Source organism: Papio anubis, chromosome 12, assembly GCF_008728515.1.
Source record: "Papio anubis isolate 15944 chromosome 12, Panubis1.0, whole genome shotgun sequence".
Taxonomy (NCBI): domain Eukaryota; kingdom Metazoa; phylum Chordata; class Mammalia; order Primates; family Cercopithecidae; genus Papio; species Papio anubis.
The window spans coordinates 4,496,803-4,514,421 of NC_044987.1; the positions used below are offsets into that span (position 1 = coordinate 4,496,803).

Sequence of the window (17,619 nt, forward strand, 5' to 3'; positions counted from 1 at the left end):
TTGATAGCATGTTACTTTCAGAAGAACTTCTTTCAAAATTAGTTGATTGCTGGGTGTAGTAGTTCAAACCTGTAATCTCAGCACTTTGGGATGCTGAGGCCAGGAGTTCGAGACCAGCCTGGGCAACATAGGGACACCCCCATCTCTACCCAAAAAAAAAAAAGTAAAAATTAGCCAGGCGTGGTGGTACACCCCGTAGTCCTAGATACTTGAGTGGCTAAGACAAGAGGATTGCTTGACCCTAGGAGTTCAAGGCTACACAGTGAGCCATGATCATGCCACTGTACACCAGCCTGGGTGACAGAGTGAGACCCTGCCTCTAAAAAAAAAATTGTAATCTTACCTAGCTCTTCTGGATAACTTGCAGCTTTGACATTAGCACTTGCAGCTTTACCTTGCACTTTTATGTTATGAAGATGGCTTTTTTCCTTCAACCTCATGAACCAACCAACCTCTGCCAGCTTTTCTGAATTTGTTTTAGAGGCAGGGTCTCACTCTGTCACCCAGGCTGGTGTATAGTGGCTTGATATCAGCTCACTGTAACCTCTGCTTCCCAAGCTCATGAAATCCTCCAGCCTCAGCCTCCCGAGTAGCTGGAACTACAGGCATGTGACACCACGCCAAGCTAATTTTTGTATTTTTTGTATAGATGGTGTTTCACCCTGTCGCCAGGCTGGTCTTGAACTCTTGAGCTCAAGCCATCCACCCACCTCAGCCTCCTAAAGTACTGGGATTATAGGGTGAGGTGCTGTGCCCAGCTAAAAAAAAGTTTTAATTAAAATTTTTTTAATTGGAGTTGATCCTCTCAAACCCTGCCACTGCTTTATCAACAAGGTTTATGTCGTTTTCTAAATCCTTTATTGTCATTTCAACAGTGTTCCTAGTTTCTTCACCAGGAGTAGACTCCATCTCAAGAAACCACCGTCTTTTATCCACTCCTTTATCTGTTCAAGTTTTATCATGAGATTGCAGCAATTCAGGCTCCTCCATTTTGAATTCTAGTTCTCTTACAGTTTCCAATACATCTGTAGTTACTTCCTCCAAGAAAGTTTGAAGTCATCATGAAGGCTGGAATCAGTTTCGTCCAAACTCCTGTTAATGTTGATATTTTGACCTCCTCCCATGAATCTCAGTCTTTGAGACGGGAGTTCCCGCCTCTGTCGCCCAGGCTGGAGTGCAATGGCCAGATCTCAGCTCACCGTGCCTCGCCTCCCGGTTCCCTATTCTCCTGCCTCAGCCTCCCGAAAGTAGCTGGGACTACAGGCGCCGGGCCACCTCGGCCTGCTAATTTTTGTGTTTTTAGTAGAGACGGGTTTCGGCCAGAAAGAAGCTGTGATGGCCCCATCTCCTGATCTTGTGATCCCAGCCTGCCTCGCCTCCAAAGTGTTGGGATTACAGGCTTGAGCCACTGCCCGGGCCGACCTGTGTCTTAATGGCATCTAGAATGATGAATCTTTTCCAGAAAGTTTTCACTTTGCTTTGTGCAGATCCATCAGCAGAATCTGTGGCAGCTCTAGCCTTTTGAAATGTGTTTCTTAAATAATAAGACTTGAAAATCAAAATGACTCCCTGATCTATAGGCTGCAGAATGGATGTTATATTAGCAGCCATGAAAGCAACATCAATCATGTACCTCCTTATCAGAGCTCCTCAATGACGAGATGCACTGTTGGAAAGCAGTAATATACTGAACGCAATCTTGTAAGCAATAGGTCTCAACAGTGGGCTTTTAAAACATGCAGTAATCCATGCTGTAAGTAGATGTGCTGTCATCAGTCTGTGTTGTTTCACTTATAGAGCACGGCAGAATAGATTGAGCCTAATCATTAAGGAGTCTAGGATTTTCAGAATAGTAAATGAATATTGGCTTCCAGTTAAGTTACCAGCTGCATTAGCCACTTACAAGAGAGGCATCCTGTCCTTTGAAGCTTTGAAGCCAGGCATTGACTTCTCTCTAGTTGTGAAAGTCTCTTTCCAGTGTAAGGCTGTGTTGTCTACATTGAAAACCTGTTGTTTAGTGTAGCCACCTTCATCAGTGATCTTAGCTAGCTCTTCTGGATAACTTGTTGCAGCTTCAACCTCAGCACTTGCGGCTTCACCTTGCACTGTTATGTTATGGAGATGGCTTCTTTCCTTCAACCTCATGAATCAACCTCTGCTAGCTTCCAACTTTTCTTCTGTAGCTTCCTCATCCCTGTCAGCCTTCATAGAATTGAAGAGAGTTAATGGCCTTGCCCTGGATTAGGCTTTGATTTAAAGGAGTATTGTGGTTGGTATCGTCTTCTGTCCACACCAGGCAAACTTTCTCCATGTCAGCAATAAGGCTGTTTTACTTTCTCATCATTTGTGCGTGCACTGGAGTAGCACTTTTAATTTCCTTTAAGAATATGTACTTTGCTATCACAGGTTGGCTAGCTGTTTGATATAAAAGGTCTAGCTTTCAGGCGCTCTCTGAGCTCTCAACATGCCTTCCTCACTAAACTTAATAATTTCTAGCATTTCATTTAAAGTGAAAAACGTGAGATAGGTGGATCACCTGAGGTCAGGAGTTCGAGACCAGGCTGGCCAACATGGTGAAACCCCCTCTCTACTAAAACTACAAAAATTAACTGGGATTTGTGGTGCACACCTGTAATTCAAGCTACTCTGTAAGCTGAAAGGAGAACTGCTTGAATCTGGGACGTGGAGGTTGCAGTGAGCCAAGATTGTGTCACTGCACTCTAGCCTGGGTGACAGAGCAAAATTCTGTCTCAAAACATAAAAAAAACAAAGTGAGAAATGTGCAACTCTTACTTTCACATAGTCATTTAGAGGCCAGTAGGGTTATTAATTGGTCTAATTTCAGTATCCTTGTTTTTCATGGAATAGGGATACCTGAGGAGGAGGAGAGAGATGGGGGACTGACTAGTGGGTAAATCAGTCATAACGCACACAACATTAAGTTCACTGTCTTACATGGGTGCAGTTGGTGGTACCCCAAAACAATTACAGTAGTAACATCAAAGATTACTGATCACAGATCACCATAACAGATATAATTATAATGAAAAAGTTTGAAATACTGCAAGAATTACCAAAATGTGACACAAACGTGAAGTGAGCACAAGCTGGTGGAAACTGGCACCAGTAGACTTGCTGACGCAGGGTTGCCACAAATTTCCAATTTGTAAAAAAGACAGTATCTGCAAAGTTTAATAAAGCAAAGTGCAAGAAGATGAAGTATGTCTGTGTATCCAAAATATATTTGTCCGTATAAGTTTGTGTTGGGGAGCATATCTTGGGCCTGAGTTTCCGCAGACATATTGGGAAATGCATGTGATAAATACCTGGTATGGAATGTATTTCCTCATTATCACCTTCTTCTCATCCCGTGCTTCTAAGTAGATCAGAATTCGTACCGTATATGTGAACAGGCATGACTTATAGGAGGTATTCTTGAGCCATTTTATTTGTTCTGTGGAGTTAGTTCTCCCTCCATCTTCCTGGAGAGTAAGTCTTAATAACTGTTCTGATCACTTTCAGGAAATACCAACAATCTTTTCAAGAACTAATAAACTTAGAGTGAAAGCTTTCCCTCCTTTCCCACCTCAGGCCTACTATAGGCCTGCAGTTGAAGAGTTGGGTGTGATTTGCCTCCTCTTTCTTTCTCTCCTCCCCAGCGTTCTTCTTTCACTCTTCTTCGTTTGCTGGCTGTGGTTTCTGGCCCGTCCAGGAAGAAAAGGTCTTTGATAGTAATGTTAGTAGCAGCAGCAACTAATGTTTCTGTAGCATTGATTATGTTGCTAGTTACTATTCTAAACGCTTAACGTGTTAGATCATTTAATCCTCAGAACTCTATGAGGTGTGTTGTGTTATATTTATTATACCGCTGAATATGTTAAGATACAGAGGGTTTGTTTAATGACTTGCCTAAGGTCACACAGGTAAAAATAGCACCAGCATGCAAAGCCAGCATTGTGGTTCTGGAGTCTGTGCTTTCAGCCACTCCACTGTGTTGCCTTTATATACTGTTGGGAGATAGTGGGCGTACTTCTTGGCCTTGGCTGTTGTTTAAATCAGACTTACGTGCCCTTCAGAGTCTTTTCAGTTGTAACGTATTTTCCATAGACCTGAGATAAAGGATCAGTGTGCCTTGAAGCTCCTTTCCCTGCAGGGAAGTAAGCAGAGAAGTAGAATGGGGTTTACAACTCACAACAAACTGGTTACTCTCAGCAAAAATCCTTTTCATATCTACTCTTTGAACATGGAAGATGATTGAAGGTGGATGTAACTCAAGGTTGAAAATAGTTTTCCACTACCCCCTTGTGTAAGGTGCCCTTGTGCCTCATTTGAGAATGTAGTACATTATCTATTGTTTGGAGCCTATTCAAGATTGAAATGGTTTCATTTTAATACTCTGATGCACATGTCTTCCAAATATGCTGTTTAATTTCTTGCCTTCACACCTTTGTTCATGCAGATGGTCCCTGGATTATAACTAATTCACTTGCTCTGAAAGCATGTTTCTTCCCTCAACCACATGATCCCAAAGTAAGCACTCTTGAAGGCCATGCTTTAAAAGCTGGTTTCTTGGGATGCAATAAATGAACAAAACACTTCATATATAGCCCTCCCATTTTCTTCCTCTTCATCTCATTTTTGTGAGACCTAAATCAGCAAATATGTTAAATGATGATTTGCATACACCAGTCCCTGGCTGTCTAGTGCCTCATTGTGGTCACTTGACTTCAGGAAGGGTATGTGGAGCACTCAGTTTACATTTGAACTTCTGTCACTAATTATGGTCAAGATAATTATTTCAGTAGCTTTACCTGACTGCTTTGGATCAGAGAAGTCTGACATGGAACAGTCCCAAATTGATCATTGTGTCTTCTCAAGTTACAATAGTCTGTGACTTTTATTTTTTTAGACAGAATCTTGCTCTGTCACCAAGGCTGGAGTGCAGTGGTGCAATCGCAGCTCACTGCAACCTCCACCTCCCAGCCTCAACTGATCCTTCCACATCAGCGTCCTGAATAGCTGGGACTACAGGCCCATGCCACGACACCCCGCTAATTTTTATGTGCTTTTAGTAGAGACAGGGCTTTGCTATTTTGGCCAGGCTGGTCTCAGACTCCTGAGCTCAAGCAGTTCGCCTGCCTTGGCCTCCCTAAGTGCTGGGATTACAGGTGTGAGCCACACACCTGGCAACCTTTTAAAATTCATCTTGAAATCTTTTGGGTTTTTTTTTCTTTCCTTTTCCTTTTTCCCATCTTTCTTTTCCTCTATACATTTACTTGCATAAAACATGAACAGGGATGCTTATGTAATGGATTGTTTAGTGTTTACACTGGCATTGCCTGCTGCATGCTCACATTTAGAAACAGGAATGATAATATGCCTACTGACAGAGATACGATGATGATCAATTAATTATTAAATGTGAAACATTTCAAATACTGTCTGGTACATAGAAGACACTCTGCAATTGTCACTGTTTACAAACTGTTGCAGCCTGCAGCTCATTAAAACATTGGTTCACAGGTCGGACGTGGTGGCTCACGCCTGTAATCCCAGCATTTTGAGAGGCCGAGGCGGGCCTATCACCTGAGATCAAGAGTTCAAGACCAGCCTGGCCAACATGGTGAAACCCCATCTCTACAAAAATACAAAAAGTAGCCAGGCATGATGGCGAGTGCCTGTAATCCCAGCTACTCGGGAGGCTGAGGCAGGAGAATTGCTTGAACCCGGAAGGCGGAGGTTGCAGTGATCCAAGACCACTCCTCTGCACTCCATCCTGGGTGTCAGAGCGAGACTCTGTCTCAAAACAAAACAAAACAAAACAAAAACATTGGTTCACAGACTTCATTGGTTGGACAATTCGGAAGGCAGATAAGGAGAATATATTTCTTTACAGTTCCTACCTTGAAGTTTCTCTCTCACTACCATCTTTCAGCTTTTTAATTTAGTGCGGTGGCCACATGAAAATGATCTAAATCACATTTTATTTAAACTACTAAAATACCAATTAATGCTTTATTTTATGTATTTTTTAGGACATTTCTGATTCATTTGCATCCTTGAAGAGCATCTGTAGAAGAGGAAGTAAAAGATGGGTGTGAAAACGTTTACTCATAGCTCCTCTTCCCACAGCCAGGAAATGCTTGGAAAGCTAAATATGCTGCGAAATGATGGACATTTTTGTGATATCACTATTCGTGTCCAGGACAAAATCTTCCGGGCACATAAGGTGGTACTAGCAGCTTGCAGTGATTTCTTTCGCACCAAACTTGTAGGCCAAGCCGAGGATGAGAACAAGAATGTGTTGGATCTGCATCATGTTACAGTGACTGGCTTTATACCTCTTTTAGAATATGCTTACACAGCCACTCTATCAATTAACACAGAAAATATTATTGATGTTTTAGCAGCAGCCAGCTATATGCAAATGTTCAGTGTTGCCAGCACTTGCTCAGAGTTCATGAAATCAAGCATTTTATGGAATACACCTAACAGCCAACCCGAAAAGGGTCTAGATGCTGGACAAGAAAATAATTCTAACTGCAATTTTACTTCTCGAGATGGGAGCATTTCTCCTGTGTCCTCAGAGTGCAGTGTGGTAGAAAGAACGATTCCTGTCTGCCGAGAATCCCGGAGAAAGCGCAAAAGCTACATTGTTATGTCTCCTGAAAGTCCTGTAAAGTGTAGCACACAAACAAGTTCACCCCAGGTATTGAATTCTTCAGCTTCCTACTCAGAAAATAGAAACCAACCAGTTGACTCTTCCTTAGCTTTTCCCTGGACTTTTCCTTTTGGAATTGATCGAAGGATTCAGCCTGAGAAAGTTAAGCAAGCAGAAAATACCCGGACTTTAGAATTACCTGGCCCATCTGAGACCGGTAGAAGAATGGCTGATTATGTGACTTGTGAGAGCACAAAAACTACCTTGCCTTTAGGTACCGAAGAAGATGTCCGGGTCAAAGTAGAAAGGTTAAGTGACGAGGAGGTCCATGAGGAAGTGTCCCAGCCTGTCAGTGCATCTCAGAGTTCCCTGAGTGATCAGCAGACAGTTCCAGGAAGTGAGCAAGTCCAAGAGGACCTTCTGATTAGTCCACAGTCTTCCTCTATAGGTATAATGTCTTCTGTGTTTTTCTTGGTGCTATAAAGTCAATTCAAACGTTTTTAAGTTCCTGTTAGATAAAAAGTTGTGTGCTCGGTCATAGAGGAAATATAAAGAAGAGTAAAACATGATAACTGGATTTGCTTGAGATGCTATTAGTACTATCATTTATTTTTTACAAGTTGCACATTAGGGAAAATAAAAATAATTGAATAATATCTGGTGGGACAAAGGCAGATACACACACCCCCAAAAAACAGTTAAATCCAGTTTGTGTTTTATTCTTTATTAAAATATGTATTGAAAACTTACCATGTGCCAAGCAAACATTGGTGATACATAAAGAAAAACACATAGTCCCTGCAATGAAGAGGTTAATCATCTAATTGGGGAAGCAGATATGTAAGTAAATTATTACAGTGAACTATTAAAAGTGCTCGTCTGGAGGTGTGAACAAAGTAGTATGGTTGTAACAAAGGAAAGAGCAAGTTAACACTATATATTTGAGTTGGGTCTTATGCAATAAGTAAGAGTTTACCCAAGCATGGGAACGTCATTTCTGTGAAAACATATAAAAACAGCAGCGCATATATGTAAACACAGGTATGGAAGAGCATTGAGTGTTAGGTAAACAGTGAATTCAGTGCAAAATGATGTAAATAAGCACAGATGCCTGAAAGTGTAGACAATAGCAGGAGATAAGATAAAAAGGAGTGGTTGAGTGCAGGCTGTGAAGAGCCTTGAATCCTGGTTTCAGTAGGGGTTGCATTTAAGTGCAGGTAAAGGAATCCCTTCTGCAGTAACTTAACTGTAGCAGAGTTTTATTTATTTTTTCTTTATTATTTATTTATCTTTTTAGATTGAAAATAAAATGATTTGTAGTTGTTTTCTCTGGCAGTATTTTTTTCTTTTTTCTTTTTTTTAATTCAAGTTCTGGGGTACGCGTGCAGAACGTTCAGTTTTGTTACATAGGTATACATGGCATGGTGGTTTGCTGCACCCATCAACCCTTCGTCTGTATTAGGTATTTACCCTAATGCTATCTCTCCCCTAGCCCCCCACCCCTCAACAGGCCCCGTTGTGTGATATTCCCCTCCCCGTGTCCATGGATTCTCATTGTTCAGCTCCCACTTATGAGTGAGAAGATGTGGTGTTTGGTTTTCTGTTCTTGTGTTAGTTTGCTGAGAATGATGGTTTCCAGCTTCATCCGTGTCCCTGCAAAGGGACTCATTTTTTATGGTTGCATAGTATTTCATGGTGTATATGTGCCACATTTTCTTTATCCAGTCTATCATTAAAGGACATTTGGGTTGGTTCAAAGTCTTTGCTATTGTGAATCGTGTCACAGTAAACATACATGCACATGTGTCTTTATAGTAGAATGATTTATAATCCTTTGGGTGTAGGCCCAGTATTTGGATTACTGGTTCAAATGATATTTCTAGTTCCAGATCCTTGAGGAATCGCCACACTGTCTTCCACAATGGTTGAACTAATTTACACTCCCAACAGTGTAAAAGTGTTCCTGTTTCTCCACATCCTCACCAGCATCTGTTGTTTCCAGACTTTTTAATGATCGCCATTCTAACTGGTGTGAGATGGTATCTCATTGTGGTTTTGATTTGCATTTCTCCGATGACCAGTGATGATGAGCTTTTTTTCGTATGTTTGTTGGCTGCATAAATGTCTTCTTTTGAGAAGTGTCTGTTCATATCCTTCGCCCACTTTTTGATGGGATTGTTTATTTTTTTCTTGTAAATTTGTTTAAGTTCTTTGTAGATTCTGGATATTAGATCTTTGTCAGATGGGTAGATTGCAAAAATTTTCTCCCATTCTGTAGATTGCCTGGTCACTCTGATGATAGTTTCTTTTGCTGTGCAGAAGCTCTTTCGTTTAATTGGGTTCCATTTGTCAGTTTTGGCTTTTGTTGCAATTACTTTTGGTGCTTTAGTCATAAAGTCTTTGCCCATGCCTGTGTCCTGAATGGTATTGCCTATGTTTTCTTCTAGGGTTTTTATAGTTTTAGGTCTTACGTTTAAGTATTTAATCCATCTTGAGTTAATTTTTGTATAAGGTGTAAGGAAGGGGTGCAGTTTCAGTTTTCTGCATATGGCTAGCCAGTTTTCCCAGCACCATTTATTAAGTAGGGAATCCTTTCCCCATTGATTGTTTTTGTCAGGTTTGTCCAAGATCAGATGGTTGTAGATGTGTGGTGTTATTTCTGAGGCCTCTGTTCTGTTCCATTGGTCTATATCTCTGTTTTGGTACCAGTACCATGCTGTTTTGGTTACTGTAGACTTGTAGTATAAAGTCAGGTAGCATGATGCCTCCAGCTTTGTTCTTTTTTCTTAGGGTTGTCTTGGCTATGTGGGCTCTTTTTTGTTTCCATATGAAATTTAAAGTAGTGTTTTTTGGTTCTGTGTAGAAAGTCAGTGGTAGCTTGATGGGAATAGCATTGGATCTATAAATTACTTTGGGCAGTATGACCATTTTCACAATACTGATTCTTCCTATCCACAAGCATGGAATTTTTTTCCATTTGTTTGTGTCCTCTCTTATTTCCTTGAGCAGTGATTTGTAGTTCTCCTTGAAGAGATGCTTCACGTCCCTTGTAAGTTGTGGTTTTGGGTATTTTGTTTTCTTTGTAGCAATTGTGAATGGGAGTTCACTCATAATTTGGCTCTCTGCTTGTCTATTATTGGTGTATAGGAATACTTGTGATTTTTGCACATTGATTTTGTATCCTGAGATTTTGCTGAAATTGTTTATCAGCTTAAGGAGTTTTGGGGCTGAGACAGTGGGGTTTTCTAAATATACAATCATGTCATCTGCAAACAGAGACAATTTGACTTTCTCTCTTCTTATTTGAATACCCTTGACTTCCTCTCTTCCTATTTGAATACTCTTTCTTTCTCTTGGCTGATTGCTCTGGCCAGAACTTCAGTACTGTGTTGAATAGGGGTGGTGAGAGAGGGCATCCTTGTCTTGTGCCAGTTTTCAAAGGGAACGCTTTCTGCTTTTACTCATTCAGTATGATACTGGCTATGGGTTTGTCATAAATAGCTCTTATTATTTTGAGATATGTTCCATCAATACCTAGTTTATTGAGAGTTTTTAGCATGAAGGGGTGTTGAATTTTTTAAATTTATTTTTAATTTATTTTTATTTTTTATTTAATTTAATTTTTTTTTTTTTTTTTTTTTTGAGACAGAGTCTCATTCTGTCACCAGGCTGGAGTGCAGTGGCACGCACTGCAACATCCCCCTCCCGGGTTCAAGCAGTTCCCCTACCTCAGGCCCCCGAGTAGCTGGGACTACAGAGGCGTGCCACCACACCCAGCTAATTTTTGTTTTTTTAGTAGTGATGGGATTTCACCATGTTGGCCAGGATTGTCTTGATGTCTTGACCTTGTGATCCTCCTGCCTCGGCTCCCCAGAGTGCTGGGGTTACAGGTGTGAGCCACTGCACCCGGCCAGGGGTGTTGAATTTTATCGGAGACCTTTTCTGTGTCTATTGAGATAATTGTGGTTTTTGTCATTGGTTCTGTCTTATGTGATGGATTACGTTTATTGATTTGCATATGTTGAACCAGCCTTGCGTTCCAGGCATGAAGCCAACTCGATCCTGGTGGATAAGCTTTTTGATGTTCTGCTGGATTCAGTTTGCCAGTATTTTATTGAAGATTTTCAAATCAATGTTCAGGGACATCGCCCTGAAATTTTCTTTTTTGTTGTTGTGCCTCTGCCAGGTTTTGGCATCAGGATGTTGCTGGCCTCATAAAATGAGTTAGGGAGGAGTCCCTCTTTTTCTGTTGTTGGGAATGGTTTCAGAAGGAATGATACCAGGTTCTCTTCGTACCTCTGGTAGAATTCGGCTGTGAGTCTGTCTGGTCCTAGGCTTTTTTTGGTTGGTAGGCTATTTCAGGAGAGTTTTTAACATGAAGGAGTGTTAAATTTTTTTTTTTTTTTTTGAGGTTCTGCTTCAATTTCAGAACTTGTTATTAGTCTATTCAGGGATTCGACTTCTTCCTAGTTTAGTCTTGGGAGGGTGTATGGTCCAGGAATGTATCCATTTCTTCTTGATTTTCTAGTTTATTTGCATACAGGTATTTATAGTATTCTCTGATGATAGTCTGTATTTCTGTGGGATCAGTGATGATATCCCTTTTATCATTTTTTATTGTGTCTATTTGATTATTCTCTCTCTTTTTATTAATCTGGCTAGCAGTCTATCTATTTTGTTAATCTTTTCAAAACAGTTCCTGTATTCATTAATTTTTTGAAGGGTTTTTCATGTGTCTATCTCTTTTGGTTCTGCTCTGTTCTTAGTTATTTCTTGTCTTCTGCTAGCTTTTGAATTTGTTTGCTCTTGCTTCTCTAGTTCTTTTAATTGTGATGTTAGGGTGTGGATTTTACATCTTTCCCACTGTCTGACGTGAGCATTTAGTGCTGTAAATTTTCCTCTCAACACTGCTTTTAGCATATCCCAGAGATTCTGGTACGTTGTCTCTTTGTTCTCATTGGTTTCAGAGAACTTTGTTATTTCTGCCTTAATTTCGTTATTTACCTAGTGGTCATTCAGGAGCAGGTTGTTTAGTTCCCTGTAGTTGTGCAGTTTTGAGTGAGTTTCCTAATCCTGAGTTCTAATTTGATTGCACTGTGGTCTGAGAGGCTGTTATGATTTCCGTTCTTTTGCATTTGCTTCCAATTATGTGGTCTGTTTTAGAGTAAGTGCTGTGTGGTGCTGAGAAGAATATATATTCTGTTGATTTGTGGTGGAGAGTTCTGTAGCTGTCTATTAGGTCTGCTTGGTCCAGAGCTAAGTTCAAGTCCTGAATATCCTTGTTAATTTTCTGTCTCGTTGATCTGTCTAATATTGACAGTGGGGTGTTCAAGTCTCCCACTGTTATTGTGTGGGAATCTGAGTCTCTTTGTAGATCTCTAAGAACTTGTTTTATGAATCTGGGAGCTCCTGTATTGGGTACGTATATATTTAGGATAGTTAGCTCTTCTTGTTGCATTGATCCCTTTGCCATTATGTAATGCCCTTCTTTGTCTTTTTTGATCTTTGTTGGTTTAAAGACTGTTTTATCAGAGACTATGATTGCAACCCCCACTTTTTTTTTCCTTTTCATTTGCTTGGTAAATATTCCTCCATCCCTTTATTTTGAGTCTGTGTGTGTCTTTGACCCATGTGAGATGAGTCTCCTGAACACAGCACACCAATGGGTCTTGACTCTTTATCCAATTTGTCAGTCTGTGTCTTTTAATTGGGGCATTTAGCACATTTACATTTAAGGTTAATATTGTTATATGCAAATTTGATCCTGTCATCATGATGCTAGCTGTTTATTTTGCACATTAGTTGATGCAGTTTCTTTATGGTGTCATTGGTCTTTGTATTTTGGTGTGTTTTTGCAGTGGCTGGTACTAGTTTTTTCTTTCCATATTTAGTGCTTCCTTCAGGAGCTCTTGTAAGGCAAGCCTGGTGGTTACAAAATCCCTCAGCATTTGCTTGTCTGTAAAGGATTTTATTTCCCCTTCACTTATGAAACTTTGTCTGGATATGAAATTCTGGGTTGAAAATTCTTTAAGAATTTGAATATTGGCCCCCACTCTCTGCAGAGCAATCCACTGTTAGTCTGATGGCTTCCCTTTGTAGGTAACCTGACCTTTCTCTCTGACTGCCCTTAACATTTTTCCTTCATTTCAACCTTGGAGAATCTGACGATTATGTCTCCTGGGATTGCTCTTCTTGAGGAGTATCTTAGTGGTGTTCTCTGTATTTCCTGAATTTGAATGTTGGCCTGTCTTGCTAGGTTGGGGAAGTTGTCCTGGATAATATCCTGAATTTGTTTCCAATTTAGTTCATTTCTCCCTATCACTTTCAGGGATCCTAATCAATCGTAGGTTTGGTCTTTTCACGTAGTCCCATATTGCTTGGAGGTTTTGTTTGTTCCTCTTCAATCTTTTTTTCTCTAATCCTGTCTTCATGCCTCGTTTCAGTAAGTCTGTCTTCATTCTCTGATACTTTTTTTCCGCTTGATCCATTCAGCTGTTGATAATTGTGTATGCTTCGTGAAGTGCTCATGCTGTGTTTTTCAGCTCTATCAGGTCATTTATGTTCTTCTGTAAACTGGTTATTCTAGTTAGCAATTCCTATAACCTTTTGTCAAGGTTCTTAGCTTCCTTGCATTGGGTTAGATAGAACATGCTCCGTTAGCGCAGAGGAGTTTGTTATTACCCACCTTCTGAAACCTACTTCTGTCGATTTATAAGATTCATTCTCTGTCCAGTTTTGTGCCCTTGCTGGAGAGGAGTTGCAATCATTGGAGAAGAGGCATTCTGGTTTTTGGAATTTTCAGCATTTTTGCGCTGGTTTTTCCTCATCTTGGTGGATTTATCTACCTTTGATCTTTGAGGCTGATGACCTTGGGATGGGTTTGGATGGGGTTTCTGTGTGGAGGTTTTATTTGTTGATGTTGATGTCATTGCTTTCTGTTTGTTAGTTTTTCTTCTAACAGGCCCCTCTTTTGAAGGTCTGCTGCAGTTTCCTGGAGGTCCACTCCAGACCCTATTTGCCTGGGTATCACCAGCAGAGGCTGCAGAACAGCAAAGATTGCTGCCTGCTCCTTCCTCTGGAAGCTTCATCCCAGAGGGGCACCAGCCTGATGCCAGCTGGAGCTCTCCTGTATGAAGTGACTGTCACCCCTGTTGGGAGGTCTCTCCCAGTCAGGAGGCACGGGGGTCAGGGACCCACTTGAGGAGGCAGTCGGACCCTTAGCAGAGGTTGAGTGCTGTGCTGGTAGAACCCCCCTTGTCAGTATCCACTGCTCTCTTCAGAACTGCAGGCAGGGACGTTTAAGTCCACTGAAGCTGCGCCCACAACCGCCCCTTCCCCCAGGTGCTCTGTCCCAGTGAGATGGGATTTTTATCTGTAAGCCCCTGACTGGGGCTGCTGTCTTTCTTTCAGAGATGCCCTGCCCAGTGAAGAGGAATCTAAAGAGGCAGTCTGGCCACAGCCACTGTGCCGCACCGTGCTGAGTTCTGCCCAGTCGGAACTTCCAGGCCTTTTTAGCAGTGTCAGGGGAAGACCACCTACCCGAGCCTCAGTAATGGCAGCTGCCCCTCCCCCGACCAAGCTTGATCGTCCCAGGTCAACTTCAGACTGCTGTGCTGGCAGTGAGAATATCAAGCCAGTGGTTCTTAGCTTGCTGGGCTCTGTGGGAGTGGGACCTGCTGAGTGAGACCACTTGGCTCCCTGGCTTCAGCCCCCTTTGCAGGGGAGTGAATGGTTCTGTCTCGCTGGGGTTCCAGGCACCACTAGCATACAAAAAAAGAGAGCTAGCTTGGTGTCTGCCCAAACTAGCCACCTGGTTTTGTGCTTGAAACCCAGGGCCCTGGTGATGTAGCACACGAGGGAATCTCCTGGTCTGCGAATTGCAAAAACTTCCTGGGTGAGGCAATGCCCCACCCTGCTTCTGCTCGCCCTCTGTGGGCTGCACCCACTGCCTAACTAGTCCCAGTGAGATGAACAGGGTGCCTTATTGGAAATGCAGACACCCGCCTTCTGTGTCGGTCTCACTGGGAGCTGCAGACTGGAGCTGTTCCTATTCAGTCATCTTGCCAGCAGCCAAAACGTAGTGTCTTTTTGGGAGAAATAATTTCATCCACAGCAACCACTGAAGTTCATATTCCTGAATTGGGGTCAAAATAGTTATGCAGAATTTACATGAACACACATCCAACAAAAGATTTAATTTGAAGAAATCATAGCTATTTGTTGATACAGCCAAGTTTTTAGTAAACTACCAGAGTAAGTAATTGAAAACACCTTGGTACCTTCTGAATAACAAACTGCCTACTGAATAATTATAATTTTAATCATTTAAGAAAGTAGAAACCCAAATATTTATCTAAATATCTAAGATATTTAGTTAGGCATGTGAAATAGTCATTCTTTACCACTCCCAAGTATATATAAGCAGTTCAGGTTTTGCCTTTATGATAGTTTTGTTTTTGTTTGAGACTGAGTCTCGCTCTGTCACCCAGGCTGGAATGCAGTAGCATGATCACAGCTCACTATAACCTCTGCCTCCCAGGTTCAAGCAATTCTCCTGCCTCAGCCTCCCAAGTAGCTGGGACTACAGGCACACGCCACCACACCTGGCTAATATTTGTATTTTTAGTAGAGACAGAGTTTCACCATGTGGGCCAAGTCTCAAACTCCTTGCCTCAAGTGAGCCACTCACCTCAGCCTCCCAAAGTGCTGGGATTACAGGCATGAGCCACTGCGCCCAGCCCTTTATGATGTTATTAACAAGAGTTAATGAGTAGAACAAACCTTTCAGTTATATAAGTAGAATCTGTTACCTATATATTATTATAAAAGGATTCTATAAAGCGGACATGGGAACCACTCTGATGTGAATATCATATAATCAGATAATCCCAGTGTGGTTTGTTTCTTGTGTTTTTTTGTTTTTGTTTTTTGTGGTTTTTTGAGCCAGGATCTTGCCCTGTTGCTCAGGCTGGAGTGCTGTGGTGTGATTTTAGCTCACTGCAGCCTCCGCCTCCTGAGTTCAAGTGATTCTCCTGCCTCAGCCTCCCGAATAGCTGGGATTACAGGTACCTGCCAACACGCCTGGCTAATTTTTGTGTTTTTAGTAGAGACGGAGTTTCACCATGTGGGCCAGGCTGGTCTCAAACTCCTGACCTCAAGTGATCTGCCTGCCTCAGCCTCCCAAAGTGCTGAAATTACAGGCGTGAGCCACCGTGCCCGACTCCAATGTGATTCTTCTTCCTTGCCTTCATGGCACATGTGCTAATCACTCTCACCAAACTTATCTTAACTCCAAACTTGCATACTAAAACAAAACCGTACAGAAAAAATAAATTCCTTGGGGGATTGAAGGCAGTCAATAAATTTGAGAGGGAAAAAAGCAAGATGCGCATGGTACTTTTTCCACTGTAAGTTCCATAAGAGGACTTAATTTTACTTACTAATTTGTTAAAGAACATCTCTGAGAGGTGTCTCGTCTTTCTAGTAATGGGGAGAATATAATGTTTAGTATATTCAAATTTTCAAAATAATAATTTGATTATCCGTGAAATTAGTTCAGATAGGATTTTACCTGCTGTTTTAGGTTCCCTTTGTTGCCCCTTGCCCATGGAAAGGGTGTAAAATTCAGTATCCTTAACTTGCAGCAAATAAAAGCAATAAATACAACACATTTAAAGGAGAAAAAAGACTGCTGGTTTTAGGTTGTGCCTTGGTACTTAAAAACATGACTCCCTAGTCCTTTCTAACCCCATCCCCACTCCTAGGCAAACCACTGTTAATATTAATAATTGCATATTCTGGATATTTTATATCAGTGGTATTATGATATCATATAATTATGAAATACGTGGGGTTTTTTTGTTTTTTGTTTTTTATTTTCCCTCACCGGCTTCTGTCGTTACCGTAACGTTTTCACAGTTCCTCTGTGTTATACCTTGTAAAGTTTTGAAATGGTTTTGCCAGTCAAAGATCTGAACTTGGCCTCCAGGGCCAGTTCAGATGAACTAATCCAACCTATGTTCATCCCCTCGTTATAGTTTATTTCTCTTGTAGACTGTAAACACGGTAGGCAGGCAGGCAGATGATCTTCAGAGCAGGTGTTAGTCTAGAAAACAATTTCACCAAAGAGCAACACAATCTGAATAACCAAAATATTTTCGAAAAACTGTTTCTAGGAAAACAAAGCAAACCTGACAGTGAAGGGCTTCATTGAACTATTTGAGCTTAATTCAGCATGAACTTACATCCCAGCAAGGGCAGGTGGCACCTCAAAAGGGATTTTATATCTGCCTTCTCATCAAGGATCCCAGGACGAAGCAACAAGGGCTTTTAGTTGAATCTCAGTGGATCTTCATTTCTGCCAGGGCCCTATAGCCAAAGACCACCTATGCTTGAACAAGTTGAGTTTGTTGCTCATTTGCAGCAAGGGTGATTATCCACCATGGGTTTTTTAGGGCTGGTTCTCAGTAAGAAGGTGTTAAAAAGGCCTTAGCACAGGATTTGGCCTTGTATTGGGTGATTTCAGGGATGCTTACTCTCTGTCAGGGAGGGTTCAAGGAAGTGAGGTTTGCTCAGGACTGGTGATATCAGAAAGGAGAGAGATTTCTATTACTGAATATCTTTATAAATATTACCTAGGAATGCAGACTAAAGTGACTCTATAGCAGTAGTGACTGTTTAGCTGGAGATAGATGGGGATGACTGGCATGTTTGTGATTGCACAAATAAAAGTATTTTTTAGTCTCACTGTAATAAGGATCACAGAGTGACTTGATCTTCTGTTGTTTCCTGAGACTGTTTATGTGTTCCCCAGGAGAATACTATGGGTGTAAGGACCAGGCCCCACCCCTAAGTGAGTGCCAAGCCTGTTTCTGAATGTTAGAAGATGCTTCTCTTTTTCAAGTATGAAGTGAGATCTTATATTGAAAACCTTTTAGAACAATGCCTGGCACATGGTA

At 41.4% G+C, this 17,619-nt stretch overlaps 1 protein-coding gene across 25 annotated transcripts in view; it reads left to right on the top strand.

The window, feature by feature from the left end:
- The window catches only part of ZBTB44 (zinc finger and BTB domain containing 44), an 87,671-nt gene that overhangs the window by 35,427 nt on the left and 34,625 nt on the right, over positions 1-17,619 (top strand). For all 25 annotated transcript variants that reach the window (XR_004177291.1, XR_001895305.3, XR_637988.4 and 22 more), the window contains exon 2: positions 6,036-7,109. Coding sequence is in view for 21 of the 25 variants with exons in the window: in XM_009187682.4 (XP_009185946.1) it covers positions 6,092-7,109 (1,018 nt within the window). In the remaining 4 variants the exon portion in view is untranslated. The remainder of the gene's footprint in view (positions 1-6,035; positions 7,110-17,619) is intronic.